General features: G+C 42.7%; 2 protein-coding genes across 8 annotated transcripts in view; one reads left to right on the forward strand and one right to left on the reverse strand.

The window, feature by feature from the left end:
• The window catches only part of HSD11B1 (hydroxysteroid 11-beta dehydrogenase 1), a 34,615-nt gene extending 30,067 nt beyond the window's left edge, over positions 1 to 4,548 (forward strand). For all 3 annotated transcript variants that reach the window (XM_010992153.3, XM_064477153.1, XM_064477152.1), the window contains exons 6-7: positions 2,330 to 2,473; positions 3,931 to 4,548. In XM_010992153.3, coding sequence (XP_010990455.2) covers positions 2,330 to 2,473; positions 3,931 to 4,151 — 365 coding nt within the window. In that variant the 3' untranslated portion in view covers positions 4,152 to 4,548. The remainder of the gene's footprint in view (positions 1 to 2,329; positions 2,474 to 3,930) is intronic.
• The window catches only part of LAMB3 (laminin subunit beta 3), a 143,771-nt gene that overhangs the window by 98,730 nt on the left and 25,642 nt on the right, over positions 1 to 19,399 (reverse strand). The window lies entirely within an intron of this gene.

Raw genomic sequence — 19,399 nt, forward strand, 5'->3', positions numbered from 1 at the left:
TCACACAGCCATTCCTGGAACTTGACGGTAGAGTCATCTGAAGCCAAAACTCATAATTGAGAATTGAGGATGGTGTGGTTCCCTGAAGATATCTGTTTCTATTTTTTTTTTTTACCTTTTAAGAGTTCTTTATACATTAAAGATTAAGCTTTTATTTGCCTAATATGTTGCAAATTATTTTCTAGTTTATCATTTACCCTTTACCGTCATAGTGATATTATTGTAATTATTGTTTTGACATATGGAAATTTTACATTTTATATAATCAAATAGTCTCTGTCTTTACATGCTTTTTACTTTTATGTTAGGATGATCTTTCATAACCAAACTGACAAGTGTTTACCTATATTATCCTCCTTCTCTGATTGAATTTTGTGTCAGTCAGAAGATGCATTCTGTTGCACATGTAACAAAAATTCCACTTACAATGGCTTAACACAAATAGAGATTCCTTTTTCTCAGGTAATAAGAAGTTCAGAGCTGGTTTAATGGACTTATTATATCTTCCAGAATCTAAGCTCATTCCACATTTTTGTTTGATACTCCTTAATTACATAATTATATAGTTATATAATTATATAGCTCTTCCTCAAGCTCATAAATGACTACTGCAATTCTAGGCATCACATCTGAAGTCCATTTAGAAAGAAAGAGAAAGGGCAAAATATAAAAGCCGCATGCCACCTGAATTCATCTATTTTATGGGGTAATCAATACCTTTCCTGAAGATGCCATCTGTTAGATTTCTCATTGGTCAGATCTAGGTAATATGGCCACCCAAAAGAGCAAGGGACTCTTGAGGAAGTAAATATTTTTATCTGAACACATTGCTGTCCTGAACAAAATTAGATTATTTTATTAAATGAAGGAAAATGGATATTGGGTAGACAACATCGTCTGCTATAATTCTCCATGTATAATTTTTGAAGGAACTAACAATTTTTTCCAATTAGTTAACCAACTTTCCCAGCATCTTTATTGACTAAGACATTCTTTCTTCATTGACTCGGCATGTAACTTTATTATTTTCAAAAACTTACAGAGGTTCCAATTCCAGGCATGGCAGGGCAATACCTAACAGGCCAAATTTCCCCAGATAACAAACTGGACTAAATATAGAAAACAACCATTGAAAGCACGGGAGAGAAGAAGCAAAAGCAGACAAACTGGAGAGTTGTTGATACTCGAAAGAGGGTACTGACCCTAGGTGAGTTTCTCAATTTCATAGCTTGTTGCCTAAGGGCAAGCCCCAATCAGTGTCCTATTTGGGATTGAAATCTGCCATCTTACTACCACGTAGAACCAGAAGGCAGGGTCTGGAGTTTCTGCAGCAGCCAGAAAGTGAAGGGAGACGTCCCAGAAAGGAAAGAGCCACAGTGGAAGAGCACCAAATTCTATATATGAACCCTTCCTAAATCTCTGTTCCCTGAACTACTCACAGGCAGTGCAGACATCAAGAAGCCCAGTTAAGGCTCAAATAATTAAAAGAGAGATTTTAGCTGGTACCTGATGCATGGGACACAGAGTTTCAGCTGAGATAACTGCCCACCAAAAAATAAAAAAATAAAAAAAATCAACATTCTTTGGAGGACAGGATTCAGAGGCTCTTAAAATATCAAGGATACAATCAAAAATTACTGCACAAGGAAGACTAGGATATATGACCCATACTCGGGAGGAAAGACAACCAATGGGGATCAATCCTCAAATGACCCAGATTTTAAAATTAGCAGACAAGGATTTTAAAGTAGCTGTTGTAACAAGGCTCAGCAAAGAGAAGGTCTCAGGACATTTCTACTCCCTCCTCCTGGAAAGAATAGGTTATGCTATTAGGCATACATCCACATGTCCTCCAAAAACGGAGTGCGAATTAACTAGGTTGATAAAAGGAAGAAAAGTGGTCTAGACTAGAAAAACAAAGCCAGAAATTTTCATTTCTCTTGCGTAGAAAATAAATAAATGATAGGTTATTGTGTTGGTAGAGAGCTCTTGCCAGACTCTTGGATTCCGGTGCTCTTGGGTCAGAGGTGGAAGAGTTAGCAGCCGGAGAATTACATGGCTCTTTTGTAATCCCACTTATCTAGCACCCTTCCTAAAAATATAACTAATCCCTCCCCAATGGAAGGGGAGTTTCTTTTATACCTTAATGATTTCTCTCTTTCAAAAATTCAACACAGCATGATAATCTTTTTAGGGAAGAGAGTGAAACTGAGATTCAAAGAGTAAGAGGACTCCAAAGGGGTTTCAAAGGCTGCTACAGATAAAGCACAGATCCACTCTGTTGGGGCCGAAATGGGTCACCTTGTTAACTTATTTCCTTATCATTTAGGGAAAATATCTAATCCACTCATTGCTGCCTATTCTGCAAGCAAGTTTGCTCTGGATGGGTTCTTCTCCTCCATCAGGACAGAATATTCCGTGACCAAGGTCAATGTGTCCATCACTCTCTGTTTCCTCGGCCTCATAAACACAGGTAAGGTCAAGAGATTGGAATAAATGGCCTGCGAATGGATTATCTGTCTTCCCATTGTAGGTAAAGAGGGTGCTGAACTCCTTGGCATCATCGTGTGTAATGCACTGAGAGCCAGTGAGACCACTAGTCCCTTTAATGGACCTTCTGTCACTAGTGGAGCCCCTGACTACACTTTGACCCTTCTTTGCATTCTGACCACTGAGTATGCTGAGTGACACCACACTCATCACCCAACCCTATTTTAAACACCTTATGGCCTCATGAACACTCAATGGTGGTTACTTTCCTATATGAAACTTATCACACACAAGTTTTTCTTAATTACATCACCAGTAATAAGACACATCGATACCATGAACCCTTTGATATGGTGCAGTGAGAAAGACACAGTATCATTCTGGGGGTGTTCTTGCCAAAAATGCATAACCTCACGCCAATCATGAGAACAATGGACAAACTCAAATTGAGGGACATTGTACAAATCAGTTGAACAGTACCCTTCAAAAGTGTCAAGGCCATGAGAGACCAGGAAAGACTGAGGAACTATCAGAGACAAAGACAAGAGGGAAAAGAAGAAATTACTGCCAAGTCCTGGATAAGGTCCTGAAACATAAGAAGGATATTAGTGAAAAAATTAAGTCTGCAGTTTAGTTAGTAACATTGTTCCAATTATATCGTATCTATTCTTGACAGCTGTACAGTGGTTATGTATGATGTTATGATTAGGGAAAGCAGGGTGAAGGATAAAAGGAAAAACGTTGCACAATTTTTACAACTTTTCTGTAAGTCCAAACACAAGCTTATCTAAAACATGTGGCAAGTATGATAAGAAAACTTTGACTTATTGAGTAGCAGTTACAGAACAAGAGAGAGAGAACAAAAAAGACAAAGACACGGAGTGAAACAAGAAAGGGATGGAGAGAGAAGCTAGGTGAGAAGGACATGGAAATTTGGAAGGAGAGAGCAGGTAACTGTTTCCTTCCAAGTGAAAGTGACTGGTGTTGACAAGGGCACGAAGGCCTCGATTCTTGTCCACCTCTCCTTTTTACAAACCAGTAGTCATTAACATACAGCACTCTGGTTTTGCCCACTGACACCTCCCATTAGCTACTGGGTCATCATCTGACTTCTGTCCTCATTCTGCTCCCCCATGTTGCTCCCTCACTCCAACCAAAACACCCAAGAGAGAAGCACGATTCAACTCTCTCAGCTAGTACCCTCTAGCTGCCCCCACAAACCTTCGTCTAGGAAGACGGGCCGATACGAACACGGAGCCTCTCTTGGCCCAGTGGGCCCCAAACAGACTCAGTTTTCTCCACATACTCTTGATAGGACCCGTGGGCCTTGCAGAGCACTGGCAAACAGCCCCCAAGAGCTAAGCTGCTGGTGTCTGCAGGCCTTCCCCCACGTGGACTCGGCTAGCCTTGGATAACCCCTCTTCCCTCGTCATTCTACAGACACGGCCATGGAGGCAGTGGCTGGGATACTCGACGTAAAACACGCGTCTCCAAAGGAAGAATGTGCCTTAGAGATTATCAAAGGGGGAGCTCTGCGCCAGGAGGAAGTGTATTATGACAGCTCAATCTTGACCTCTCTCCTGCTGGGAAATCCAGGGAGGAAGATCCTGGAATTCCTCTCCTTAAGAAGTTATAATATGGAAAAATTTATTAACAACTAGGGACTTCCTTAGGGCTGAGCATGATAGCAGAGCTTGGGACAATTCTGCCTGAGACTGATCCGAGTTCCATCACGAAGGCATCTCCCCAGAGAGATAAATGAGTGTCCCCAGGGGCTTGCCAGTCACACATCACATCTCACAATTTGACAGAGTTGCTCTAACACTTGTACAGTCGAAATGTAATTATAATGAATGTCGTGAACCAGCAATTGTGAAATTGAAGGTAACCCTAAGTATAATTGCAAGGTAGCTACATCAAATTTACCTCACATGTAATAATGGTTATGATGCTTAATGTTAACTTAATAAAGGTCGCAGACACTTTATAAATTCATACCTGGTAGGTAGCTGTAACTTCAGTTCATTCAGTATGGTTCCATTAAAACCATAACCTATACCTGTGAAGTTTTTCAATGTACCTTTCTTATTTTGTGATCTGAACTTTTTATCTGTTCTTAAATTGAAGAAATTTTATTTATTCTTCATTTGGTGGACATAATGTCTTTAGCATGTTGTACATTTCAGACACTTTTTATATTATTTTCTTTTGCTCCTCTGGGAAGGAGGACATCTGAGTATGAGTCACTGGGGCAAACCCAGTGGAAACTTGAGCCACAGAACCCACATCTGTTCATTGTACCCAGAGTGCATAAAGCATCTATACTTTACATATGAACGCTCAACAGTATATGAGAGGTTTGTAGAGGGAGGGGTTGGAGTTCATATCCTGCCATTCACACATTTACAGTCATTCATTCATTCATTCAACAAATATATAGCAAATACTTGCCAGGCCTCACTTGACTAAAAGCAAAGAGGAAACAAAACATCAGCTATGTCAACAACTGATTTACTTGGCCAGCAGATAAGAGATGGCAAACTGAATAATTTTAGCAGAGTCTGATAAAAAGGAGACTATTTACAAAAGTGTGGGCAATGTTACGGGGAAGTCACAAAAGGTCAAGCAGTATGTCAGGGCAAGATGCTGCAATTTCCAGCCCTCGGCCCACCATCTGGACAAGAGGAGGGGCCTGTTCTGAAAGCCCAGATAGAGAGAACTGCTTGCAGAGTGCCACACATTCCATTTAGGGATGACATTCCATTTAGGGATGCAACCGGCCCACCAGGGACCATGAAGGAGGGGCCTGGGGGAATAAATACCCCAGCCTCACTCTTCTCTCCCTCTGAGTCCTCGCTGGTATTTTCTATTAGCTGAACAGAGGGGCAAAGGGCAGAGCGACGTAAGCCATAGAGGTCAACCTCCCCGCGCACAGAGTAGGCTGGGAAAGGATGGAGAGAGCTCTGGAGGGGCAGATGGAGTGCACGCAGCACAAACCCGACACTCTGAAATGTAGGCTTTCCGTGGGAAGTGATGCTGGGGCACAAGACGTGGGCCTGTAAGTACAGGGGAAGTTTCCTTTTCTTGCCTCTTAATCTAAATGGCTGAGCAGCAGAAAAATTGGAGACCACGGAGCTGCCAGCCACACGGACAAGGAGCTGGATCTAGGAGTGTGGATGTGGCTGGACTTTACTTAGAAAGAGGTCCTTCCCAGGCTGCGCCCAGTGCTAGGGAGCGGGGCGACCTGAATGCACCTGTGCATGAGAAAACAGACCAAAAATGTGAAGTCTGGTTTCTGACTCTGTACCATGATAATACACACACACACACACACACACACACACACACACACACAGATCTAGTAAAACCTGGTCTAGTAGACGTCGGTTTTTGACCAAGCACATTAACACCCCTCAGTCTCCTGTAGAAACAAGGTTCCCTCCTCACAGATTTTGTTGACAAGGTGGAGCACAGAAATTCCTTTACTGAAGGGTGGGGACAATATTCAAAGCAAGTTAGAATTTGCATGGGTAGAGGTTAAACGTCTTACTTACTGAGGCTTTCCCCAGAATCCCAAAGGGATGACCTCAGCAATTAGGTCTGAAGACTGAAACCACTGACACCCTCATAGTTTGCTGCCTTCACCAGCCTGGACATTACAATTTCCTTATCTTCAGCAGCCTGACTTTACTATTCCAAGTCGGTCCAGGAAGATAAATGTTGAAAACAATTTAAAAATGCTCAACATTTCAACAGACAACATCAAATGATTATTATCCTTCAGGACTCTTTGGAGCCCTGACCTCAAATCCCTGTCTTCACTGTGGTCACCAGGCCCCAATGATAGCCTCGCGGTCCTTCCCTAGTCCTAATCAAGCCTCCACCCTGGAGGCCCACCTTAAACTGGACTCCAGTACTTCATCAACAGCCCCCTTTGCCCTCCCCATTCTGAAAGGATCCACTCCCTCAAGGTGGTACTTCCCTTTCCTAGAATAGCAAGAAACTCAGCTTTGTCTCACAGCAGGAAGGTGTAGTGATCCTCTCAGAGAGCCCTTCACAGGAGGGTCCTCACCTGGCTCCTCACCTGGCACCCCTGCCCTTTAGAGCTCTGCCCCATCTCTCGGGAGCCACGCTCTAATGTCAGTGGTACCAGCATCACGATGGCTCTTGTCATCAGATGACTTCCACTTAAAAGACCCTGGCCTGCCTAGCTCACTTTATCTTGTATGTGCCAGGGCGTCTGTATTCTCACTGTATGTGGAACCCAGATGCCCATCACTCTTCACCCACAGTGACACAAAGATTCAGCACTTCTCTGTGGATTCCCAAAGCAACTCCACTCTCCCTGAACATATTGTGAGCAATGTCACCTTTTCCTAATGTTTCAGAGGCGGGAGGGAAGACTGGGTTTACACTCAATGGATGGGCATCACTTAACTCAGAAGGGCCCCCGGGCCAGGTCTCTGAATTTCAGAGTGCTTCCTGCTGGCTCCACCTCTTCCCTGACTCTGACCCCTGAGAGTGTGCAAGCCTCCAACCTCCTCTGCTCTCACATTTATCACGCAAAGTGGATTCTGACTCCAATCTGAGGCCACCCAGCAATATTTTTTAACCAAAATATTCTCTTACCACAAGGAATTCTTGTAATAACTGTTAGGAAAGTTACAAGTCACCAAACACTACATTTGTGATAAGGGCTAACCCAAACCCCAAAACTGAAAATAACTTTAATGTCTACCCATAGGACATCAACAGTATGAAATCACTATATCACGATAACAAGGGATGAGGTAGATTTATATGTACTCACACAGAAGGGCCGTCAAGACACACAGGTAAGTGTAGTAAAGTTGCTCACAAATATGTACAGCATCACCCCATTTATGTTAACAATCTTATATATGTAATATTAACATAGTACATACAATGGGGCGGCGTGTGCACACGCACGTGTGTGTGAGTGTACTGAATGGGGAGGCTAACTTCTCAGACCTGACAAATCAGGGATGGCTTCCCTCGGAGGAGCAGACCTACTATTCCTGTAATGGCAGCGTTATGGGTGGAATTGTGTCCCCAAAAAAGATATGCGGAAGTCTTAATCTCCAGGACCTCAGAGGAATGTGGACTTCACTCACGAGTCTGCGGGCTGGGCAGGGCTCAGAGAGGGGAGTGCGTTTCTGCCCTGCCGCAGCACAGCTGGGGGTGGCTCTAAGGCCAGGAACTAGAATCATCTGAAGGCTCGATGGAGCACGTGGCTTGTGCCCGAACCGGAAACACTCGCCCAGCTGGAGCCGGGACAGCTGAGGGCTCCCCGAGCACCTCTTGCTTGCTGTGGCCTGTCCACATGGTCTCTCAGAACAGCAGCTTCAGTGCTGCCGGACTTCTTACGCGGTGGCTCTGGGCTCCAAAGGCACATGCCCTGAGGGACAGGGCCAGGGGGCTGCTTATTGCCTTTCCTGACTGACCATGTGCTGTTAGGAGAGGACTGCAGACCCCACCTCCTGACAGAGGAGTGTCACGTCACATCGTAAGAAGAGCACGTGGGATAAGGCACATGTTGGCCTGGCCATCTTTGTCAGCTCTGCGAGGCAGGGAAAATCATAAGGTGTGTGGGTGGAAGTACCAGACACAGGATCCAGAGCTCGTCCACAGGGTGGGGCGGGAGGCTGACTAGGATGAAAGGAGACACCTGACGAGACAGGAGCATGATCAGATGACAAATTTATAGCCAAGGTCAGATTAAAATCAGTTTTGCCTTCAGCCTGAACTTTTAGGGTCCTCCTTAGGCCCAAAGACATATTTGGGTCAAGGCCGTCGACTTCACGCGAGAGGCTGACACCCTTTGAGCTGAGGAACGAGAACACCTTCCGACTCAGGGAGTACTGGTCCCGCCCTCCTCCCCAGCAGTGACACAAACAAGCTGTCCTGTGACTTTCAAGTCCTTGCAGGAGGAGAGAGGTATTGAGCTGGGCCTTTAAGAATAACTAATTCTGCCAAGAATGTGGGAAGTGAAAGTCAGGGTGGGTGGTGGAGCTGGCTGTGCAGGTTTGAGAGAGCCGATGACATCTGTCTCTTCTAATACATATTCACTATGTCAACTGGTGGCTTCAAATCGGCCCTGTGAGAGCATCCACATCATGGAAGTAGGCAGATGTTACAGATCGGGGCTTTGTTCTTTTTCTGGAGAGCCAGCTGTTAAGCATTTACCAACACATCCTTGGAAAGACCAAAGTTTTAGTTTATTAACTACCTTAACATTGTTTCACGGCTTCTCTCACTTTCCCCATGCCGCCCAGTAAGTGGTAAGTGCGCAGAACCAAGGAGCAGCTGACTTATACTGAGCACAGGCTGAACGCTTTTTTTGTTTGTTTGTTTGTTTGTTGTTTTGTTTTGTCTTGTTTTGTTAAGTGAAAGTAGGTCTATTCAGGAAGAGACACTCTCCATAGGCAGAACATGGGCCATCTCAGAAGGGGAGAGAGGCGGCCAGTCTGAAGTCTTAATCTCACAAAACAGCTGCTCCACCTTCAGCATCACACTGTGATTCAGGCCCCCCAACCCACCCAAAAAAGAGAGAGAAACACAAAGGGATGAAGGTGTACACCAGCTGAATCTGAGCCCTGTTAAAGAGCCAACAGGGAATGCCCAGCCAGGATGTCCGCTCCCCTCTTGTGGGCTAGTCATGGGACCACCCCGTCCCTTCAAAAGAGGTTGAGCAATGGAACTTTCAGCTGAGCCCATTTCCACCCCAAATAAAAATGGGGTTCTGTTAGGCAACCACAAGTGTCTGTCACACATGTAAATCACCTCAGAAGCAGGTCTGAGACAGTCAGAGCGGAAGGACACAACCCCTAAGATGCCAGACTCCTAACTGTGGAGACAGGAGCCACGCCCACTGACCATCTGCAAAGTCCTAATGGTCACGGCTCCCCTCATGCTGGAGGACATCCTAGGCCTCCCACTTCTTCCAACATCCCTTTGAGAAACTCTGAATCCTTCTCCTCAGTAAAGAATGTAAAGCCCTCAATATCAGGTAGCAGGGAGCCCGGAGGTGACCTCAGAGGCAGTGACTCACACTGGCACAGAAGAGAGTCACCCAGCTGCCGCTCGCTCTCAAGGACGGCTAAGTCCCACCCCGCCACCAAGCCTGTCCACACAGGCTGGGCCTTTCTCCTCAGCTGGACTGCTCCGGGCCAGCATCTCAGACCTTCCGGAGAGCCCCCGGCAAGCTTCAAAGATTCTCCAGAGCAGTGGTCTCTGACACTTTGGATCCAACATTTCACCATTAAAAACATGATGAGGCATATGTATTTCTGACAGATACACAGTTACTGTTTACATAATATATGCATTTAATATTTATGAACACAAAACATATGCAAAAAATAGAAATCTTAAAAAGACAAGATAAAAAATAAGTTCTAATATTTTTCTTCCCCACCCCCCAGTCATTCCCCCAACATGTCCCTTTTGGAGACCATGGCTCTAAAGCTGTGTTACAGAAAGAAGTCAGCGTAAGTTATGCTACTAAGCAGTCCTTTGGGACCTGAATTACAGGCCAAACCCCGTCTTGGCCCAGAGTGAGCTCCCTCCCCTCTCTGAGGGTGCTACGTGTTGGGGAGAGGCCATCACCTGCTCCGGCATTGCCTGCTGACCAGGAGATCTGCCAGCAACCCCCATTCTTCTTCATTAGTGCCCAGCCCAGAGCACTAGGACACATATGTTAATCAAGTCCCAGAAGCATCCCTTAATTTCTCAAAGGAGGTATGCGAACCAAACTAACTGGCAGCGTGGAGGGAGAAGAACACATCAGTGCTCATGCGGTCTCACACTGTCTCCAGCCAAACTGCCTCAGTGTGCCTCTCAGCACCCCGAGATCTCCATCCCACCCAAGGGTCACCAGTTCATGGAGGATGCCAAGGAAAGCCAGGATATCCCTCACCTGCTACATCCTGCCCCCTCTCAACAGTTCTTAACCTGACTTCTCTAGTTGTTAGACTCACAGCTTTTCTACTTAGACTTAGAATATGTCTACATTGTCTAGTTGTTGCGGGGGAGACAGGGATGAAAACAGGGCTAATGTGAAAGAAAAGGCAGACAAGAAAAGAGAGAATTTTCAAAAAGGTAAAGTAGGACTTAGAACTCCAGTGCCCAAAGGCAAAAAAAAAAAAAAAAAAAAAAGTCAGGAGAAGCAGACTTAAGTCTGCACACAGGGTGAGGACATGGACCCAGAGCACACCGCAATGCTACAGAAGAAAGGATAAGGGGAAATGGATTCCTAAAAGCAGAAAAGTACCAGATGAACACCTGCTGAATAGGAGGCTTTGGAGATGGGAGTTTCTGGGAAAGCAGATAAGGAAACAGAAGCCAAAGCAGAGGGCATATTGGGAGGGCATACTCCACCAGAGGGTGGGAACTGGGGACAGGTCTAAAGACCCACACACACATTGAGGCCTGAAGGACCCAGTAAATGGCAATGTTGGCTGATCGGGGACTGTTGGGTCAGTGTGCTCGGGACCTCCCTCACACCGTCCTTGACCAGTCCTGTGGCACCCGGAACTCTGGGTAACAGAGTGGACGCCAAAGCCACCCCATCCCACGATGGAAGAGCAGAGTAGTCCTATCCAAAGCCTCTTTTTGCTTTCAGGGGTGGCAGCGCCACCCAGTGGCTGAATGCGGTGGTGCGGTGGACCGCTCTTCACCACAATTTCTTCCCCCAGTTCGCGCCCAGGTTACCACCACCTCCTCTACTGCGAGCCTTCTTGTGAGTCACCTTTTAGGGCAGATGAACAGACCTAGAGGAGGCGGGGCGACACTCGAGCGTCTGGTAGGGCCGCCAGGATCCAGAGGCCTAGGGCACCACCGGCGTTTAGCGGTGGGGAGTCAGAGCGGGTCAATAGCGACAGCTAGTGGTCATCCTCCAAAGCAAGATGCTCTGGGCCTCAAGGGGGAAGAAAATGTCAGGATACCGGGAAATAAAGAGAGATTCTTGGCTGCGAGTGGAGGCTGCAATATATCCAAAGCTATCCTTGGGTAAATTGGCCCATAAGAAACCTAAACTCCTTAAAGTGATGTGGAAGGACACATCTCCTGAGACACATCTCAGGCCACCTGCTCTGCTTTTGATTCCCTGTGGACATGAAGCTGCTGGTCCTCTGAAGGCACCCAGCTATTCCCACTGTGCCTTTGCCCAGGCCATCTCTTCTTCTCAGAATGCTCTTCACTCTCCCCATAGTCGGCTTACCTCCTGCTCATCCTTTGAGATTCAGCTCAACAATTACCTCTGCTAGGAAAACTGTCCTCCCTTCCACCAGGGCCCCACCTCTCAAGGCTGGGATGGGTGCTCTACCTCTCCCGTGCCTCTATAAATTTCTATATTTATCTATCACTTGAGTTTACTACATGCAAGATTTACCTTTAAAGTTATCTTACGTAACTCCATCAAGGGACTCGCTGTAGTGTACTCATTGTTGCATCCCTGGTACTGAACACAGAGCTTGGCTTGGCATGTAATTCATGTTTGAGAATCAAAGGACTCTTAGACCCTAATACTGGAAAGGCTCTAGAGGAAACAGACCCATGGAGGCAAAACAATTTTGCATTTCAGGAGAGAGGTATAGGTGGATCTCAAGGTCATTTCTCCAGATTCCAGACCATTACTCTCTTCACCACTCCATCCTGGTTTTGCCCCTTTGCTAACACCCAGCAGCACCAAGCCGTCAAGCTGTTAGGAGGGCCCCCCACCCCGACTTCGCCTTCTCCAGCAGCGCTCTGAACTTTAGCTCTATTCCTTCCTGCCCACTTCTTGCAAAACTTTCTCATCAGAACTAAACTGCTTCTCCATGAAACTGCTCCAGCAAACCCACTCCTGAGATTTTTATCCTAAAGGAAATATTTGAAAAGGAGAGAACACACAACTGTGGCTGATTGGCTATAAGAGGCAGACCTGTAACCTGTCTCCTGACTGTCCTCTATAAAGCATACATTTATGGTTTAAACTTTAACGTCTTAAATTAGATTGAATTGTGATTAATATGTTGTTGCTACTTTGAGGACACAATACTTGCTTTTTTACAATGTTTTTTAAAAAAAAAACCACACACACACAACTGCATGCATGAAGATGTACACTTGCAGTACTGTGGTAAAAGCTAAAAATTAGAAATGACAAAAATCTCCATAAAAATAAAATTTTGAGGGGGAGGGTATAGCTCAGTGCTAGAGTGCACGCTTAGCATACAGGAGGTCCTGGGTTCAATCCCCAGTAACTCCATTTAAATAAAATAAATAAATAAAACCTATTTACCTCCTCCCCAAAATAAAATTTTAAAAAAATTTGAATGATTTTCCTCCATAAAAATCTCCATATGAATCAAATTATCAGTCACATCACACAAAAACTAAAAAGAGTATCAACACATTGGGATGATTTTTTTCACCTCACTTATTAGCAAACACTTCCAAATACTTACTATCTTCAGGCACTATTCTGCTATATGAATGTTATCTTATTTAATCTTCAGAATAGCCCTGTGAGGTCAGTCCTGTTATGATTCCCATGATTTATTTCAGAACACATTTGATTTGGTCCAATATAATATAGAAGTTAAATGGCCTACTAGATACGTATTTAGTGGGGCGGGGTCGGGGGCACTCTATGAGGCACCTCAAATATTTTTCTTCCACAGAGACTAATGTAACACATATTCTTAGAAGAACCTGGTCGGGGGGGAGGGTATAGCTCAAGTGGTAGAGCATAAGGTCCTGGGTTCAATCCCCAGCACCTCCTCTAAGAATAAATAAATAAATAAGCCTAATTACCTCCTCCCACCAAAAAAAAAAAAAGAAGGAGAAGGAGAAGGAAGGAGAAGGAGAAAAGGAGAAGGAGAAGAAGAAAGAAAGAAGAAGAAGAAAAGAAGAAGAAGGAGAAGAAGAAAGAAGAAGAAGAAGAAGAAGAAAGAAGAAGAAAGGAGGAGGAGGAGAAGAAGAAGAAGAAAGAAGAAAGGAGGAGGAGGAGGAGAAGAACCTGGTCAGCTGAATTGCGTTGAGTTTAAAAATTTATATATTTTATACTTTTGCCATCCTCCCATGGATGGAGAGGGTACACATGTTTACTAATCTTTCAAGGTTATCATTTTAAATGTTTTTTATCCTAAGAATATACTTATGAAATTACATCAGAAAAATTATATCAGACAAAAATTCACTGAAAGTACTGCTTCACATTCATACAACTGCAGGTCCAAGTGAGGACCCACTGCATCAACCATTAATAAGTCACAAGGACAGATGCTCCAAGTCAGACGTGTTGCTAAAATAATAGTGACAGGTAACATTCATTGAGTGTTGTGTAAGTGTCTATATCATGCAATCCTTAAGTAATCCTGTAGAGTAGGGATTATCATTATAGTCACTTTATAGAGGCGGAAATGGAGATGCAAAGAGGTTAAATAATTTATGAAAACAGGCAGTCAAGGTAAAGCCAGGCTTCCAACTCGGGCAGCCCTACTTCCCAGCACCTTTGCCCTGGGCTGCCTGCCACTCAGGGCAAAACAGCAGCTCTGGTGAGTAGGTGTCAGATGTGACACATATAGTAATCTTGTTCCAAAGTTGAAGGTTATCACAGCTCTGAATTTATCCTTGTAATTACAGAAAATTATTATAACTCGTAGTTACTTTTCTTTTATCTATTAAATTGCATTAACCAGTGATTAATAATTATCCTGAGCAATGCTAGGTAGACATGGTTACCATCCAATCATAGGGAAATTATTAAACAGATCATGGTGCACTAACATTATGAAAGATCATGACAACACTAAAAGGTAAAAATATGAAAAATGTAAAAATGTGAAGACTGTAATACAGTATTGAGTGGAAAAACAAACACATAACTGTAGATTCACTACACAAACCCTGGTTAAAAAAAAAGATGTGTGCATTCAGATAAAAACTAGAAGGGGGGGGGGGGTGCCAAGATGGCAGAGTAGACAGACTCACAGCTCGCCCTCTCCCACAAATACACCAAGAATTACATCTGTAGACCCAATGAATCGCACAGAACACCTACTGAACTCTGGCAGAGTGTCTCTCGCTTCGAAATACAGAAGGATTCTCAGAAAATCCAATAAACAACAAGTTCATACTGTATAGCACAGGGAACTATGTTCAGTACCTTGTAGTAACTTACAGTGAAAAGAATATGAAAACGCCTATATGTATGTTCCTGTATGACTGAAGCACTGTGCTGTGCACCAGAAATGGACACAACACTGTAGACTGACTATACTTCTCTCTCTATAGATATATACATGTATATATAAAACTAGAAGGGGGTGTGGAAAATATGAGATTAATTCATGTTTGAGGGGTAAGATGAGGTCTTTATTTTTCTATTTTAAAAATTATTTTAATGGTATCAGATTACAATTTTTGTAAAACTGAAAAAAGAAAATTGAAGAATATCTCAGTGCCTTCTGAGCCATTTCTCCACCAAGCTGCCTTCATAGTCGTTCTTCAGAGCACAGCTCTGCAGTGCTCTCCCTGGAGCAGGCTGACAGCAGGCTAACGTGTCAGCGCTTTGGTGAGGTCAGTTTTGGTTCTATTTTACTGCACCAATTTCAAATATTCTCTGTTAGGGACAGTAGATTGTGCTGAGTATAAAACAGATCAGAAAGGTAAGTGCAGAATGGTGTGAAATGCATAGAAAAGGCTCTGAAGGATATTACAGTTTGGAATGTGAGGCCATCAGTGAAATAATTGGGATAGTTTAACCAAAGCTGTGGCAAAAAAAAAAAAAAAAAAAAAAAAACAAAAAAAAAAACCAGTTTAAACCACAAAGGAAAATTGCCAGTTTCAGAAAGAGGATAACACTATTAAATAGCCTGATTTTATTAGAAAGCAAACGTCTGTGGAATGACAGTGCTAGTGAGTCCAGGCACTGCTGTTGACGTTCTCAGAATTCTTGGCTTAAGACAGAGGTACTGGCTCTGACTACCTAGGCTATCATGGAAAAACCATATAGAAATGAAGTGAAAATAGCCAAGACATGGAAGCAACCTAAATGTCCATTGACAGATGGATCAAGAAGTTGTGGTATATAGATATACAATGGAATACCATTCAGCCATAAAAAGGAATGAAATAATGTCACTGGCAGCAGCATGGATGGACCTAAAGATAGTCATTCTAAGTGAAGTCAGCCAGTCAGAGAAAGACAAACACCATACGATATCACTTACATGTGGAATCTAAAAAAATGACACAATCGAACTTACTTACAAAACAGACAGAGACTCACAGACATAGAAAAGAAACTTATGGTTACCGGAGGGAAAGAGGGGAGGGAGGGATATATTGGGAGTTTGGTATTGGCAGATGCAAACTACTATAAATAGAATAAACAAGATCTGACTGTACAGCACAGGGGAACATATTCAATGGCTTACAGTAACCTGTCATTAAAAAGAATATGTATCTGTGTATGTATAACTGAATCACCATGCTGTACACCAGAAACTAACACAACATTGTAAATCAACTAGACTTCAATTAGGAAAAAAAAGGAAAATAATAAATGAAGTAAAACAAGTGAAAGTATATTTTAAGGAACAGAAGCTTCATACTTTTAATTTTTTTGTGAAATAACTTTTGGTAGCTCAGTAATTTACATATCTATATTGTTTTAAAATAAATAATGTGGCCTTTTAGTGGTAAACTAGGAGTTCTCAGAATCCTATTATGGGACAACTCACACACACTGGGGAGAGGAGGGTGGTGCTTTAGTTGAGCCCTAAAACGCAGTAATTTTTAAAGTTCAGAAAGGGTTGTGGCACACCTAGGGGATAAGTCATGACAATATTTGACTTGGAGATATGCCTCATTTTGTTTTCAGGCAGGCCAAAGGTGACACAATGTGAAATAAAGTCTAAAGGAGAGGAACCAAGTTGCTCTGAAGATTAATGTGTGTTTTTGCCTTTTGGTTCAAACAGAGATGGGCCCTTGGGAGGCCCTCCTTTTCTGGCCTAACTTTCTCCTTGCTTTTCTTTTTTCTTTATTTTTTATTGAATTACAGTCGATTACAACATGTCAATCTCTGGTGTACAGCATAATGTCTCAGTCTTGCATATGCATACATACATTCTTTTTCGTATTTTTTTCCATTAAAGGTTATTACAAGATATTGAGCATAGTTCCCTGTGCTATACAAAAGAAACTTTTTAAAATCTATTTTTATATATAGTGGCTAACATTTGTAAATCTCAAACTCCCAAATTTATCCCCTCCCACCCCGTTTCCCTGGTAACCATAAAATTGTTTACTAAGTCTGAGAGTCTGTTTCTGTTTTGTAGATGAGTTTATAACATACTTTTTTTCTTTTTAGATTCCACATATGAATGATACCATACAGTATTTTTCTTTCTCTTTCTGGCTTACTTCACTTAGAATGATGATCTCTAGGTCCATCCATGTTGCTGCAAATGGCATTATTTTATTCTTTTTTATGGCAAAGTAGTATTACATTGTATAAATATACCACAACTTCTTTAACCAGTCACCTGTCGATGGACATTCAGGTTGCTTCTATGTCTTGGCTATTGTATAGAGTGCTGCTATGAACACTGGGGTGCATGTATCTTTTAGCATTAGAGTTCCCTCCAGATATATACCCAGAATTGGGATTGCTGGATCATATGGTAAATCTATTTTTAGTTTTTTTGAGTAATCTCCATACTGTTTTCCATAATGGCTGCACCAAACTACATTCCCCCCAGCAGTGTAGGAGGGTTCCTTTTCTCCACAGCCTCTCCAGCATTTATCATTTGCAGATTTTTGAATGATGGCCATTCTGGCAGGTGTCAGAATGAGGTGATACCTCATTGTAGTTTTGATTTGTATTTCTCTAATAATTAGTGATATTGAGCATTTTTTCATATGTCTATCTCTTTGCTTTTCTGTGTGTTCTGTCATAGACACACACACACACACACACACACACAGCTCCGCCCTCACCCCACACTTGAAATTTCACCCTGTCTGTACCCTTCAAGGTCAAAACCAGTGAGACCAGCCTTTTCTGGAGCCTCGGATGAAAAGTAACTTGTCCCTTGCTCACTGCTGGGACCCACAAGGATGGATCCAGTTAGTTGTGACTTCGGGTGAGGCCTTTCAGATTCTTAGCATCTAACTTTGAGGTTTTATCACAGCAAAAGTTCCTCTATCAACAGTGATAACACAAAGCAACTCAAGAGAAGAAGAGGACTGAGAATTCTGTCCTCCTATGAATGTGAAGTTGTAACTGCACTCAGAGAAGTAACCTTGCAAATGTAGGCATTAAGAAAATATTTGCATTCCTCCTGATGAGTTTAGACTGCATTACCTCTGAGCATGAATATTTGTCCTTGGGATGTTTGTGTGGACATCTGATTAAACAGTTACCAACTAGGCTCTTGGAAGACTAAAGAGAAGAGTCTGTACGTCTGCATTGGGGAGACCTTGAACGGGAATAGACTTAAGTATGCCCGCCCTGAGCAGCTCTGCAGGGCTTGGAGTTCCAAGCTCCCCTCACTACCCACTTCTGCTACCTTCTGCAAATCTGGGGTTCCAAGGCCACCAGGTACTCTCCTGTTGAGGGTCTGTGACATTATTCTAAAATGAATAACTTAGACTTGAGGAATGCACTGCTGAGAAAATGTTGGAGGGAGTGCCAGGGGTAATTCTAAGGCAAGAACAACTTCTTAGAGTCAAGGTTGCCATTTCCCCAAAAATGAAGAGGGAGTCATCAAAGGGGGAACAAGATTAGAACCACTAGCTCTCACAAGGGGAACCACCCCCCTTAAAAGGTTAACTTCTTAGTGCTGTTTCTTGGAGCATAGGAAAAGTCACAGAATTTCTTAAATCTGTTTTATCCAGACTTTCAAAACACTCCCATAGTTACACAAATAACTCTAAATTTATTTTAATTTCCACTGAATTATATTTACTTTCTATGTATCATTCATACATTTTTACAGATATGCTGTCTCTTTTATAAACTGATTTGGCTAGCTAGTAGTTTATTTTATTTTGTTTTCTATTGGCATTTTGACCTCTCTCCACGTGCACAAGAACCCGTTCCTGAATTTATCAGTTCTATCCTAAACTCTGATTGATTCTATTGCTCTCTCCTTTTGTCTTCCTTTTGTTCTCATTTCCTTTCCTTGGTTTTCCTGATCATTTTTTAGAAATTTATTTGAAAATAAATGAATAGCTAATTTGTTTTTTAATTTTCCTTATTTAAGTCATGAAAATGTCTAAGACTATGAATATATAAATATTTAAGACTATGCCGAGGCCATACCTTATAGATGTTGTTCTTAGTATTCTCATTAGCATTGTTTTCAGGGCGTTCTTAATTGCATATTTGGTCTCCTCTATATTTTCAAGAGTAAACCAGGAAAAATTTTTTCCAAGAGGTTAAAGTGTTTATTTCTCCCAACTTTTGCTATGTATTTCTAATCTTACTGTACTATGGTCAGAAAGTCCGGCTGTAAGAGATCAAAACACTTTTTAATGTTTGCTTTTTTTAAAATGAAGTTTGCTTTATGATCAACATGTCATTTTTTGATGCTTCATGGGTGTTTGAAAATAAGGTACATTCCTGAGTTTTCTCTGTCTCTCTTTTGCATGAGTGTGTGTGTGGTTCTGTCTCCTTCTCTCCATACAGACAGACAGGTAGGACGAACTCATCAATTGTACTGTTCTCAGAATACAGCATTAAGAACTCAGGCTCTGATGTCAAACAAACCCGTGTGACCTTGAGCTCACACTGTTAACCTCTCCAAACGCCAGTTAAAGTAGGTGTGGTACCCCCACTGAGTGCACAGCCCTAAAAGGGATTTTTAAACTTCATACACATTTCTTTCTGATTTTT

This window comes from Camelus dromedarius, chromosome 21 (genome assembly GCF_036321535.1).
Source record: "Camelus dromedarius isolate mCamDro1 chromosome 21, mCamDro1.pat, whole genome shotgun sequence".
NCBI lineage: Eukaryota > Metazoa > Chordata > Mammalia > Artiodactyla > Camelidae > Camelus > Camelus dromedarius.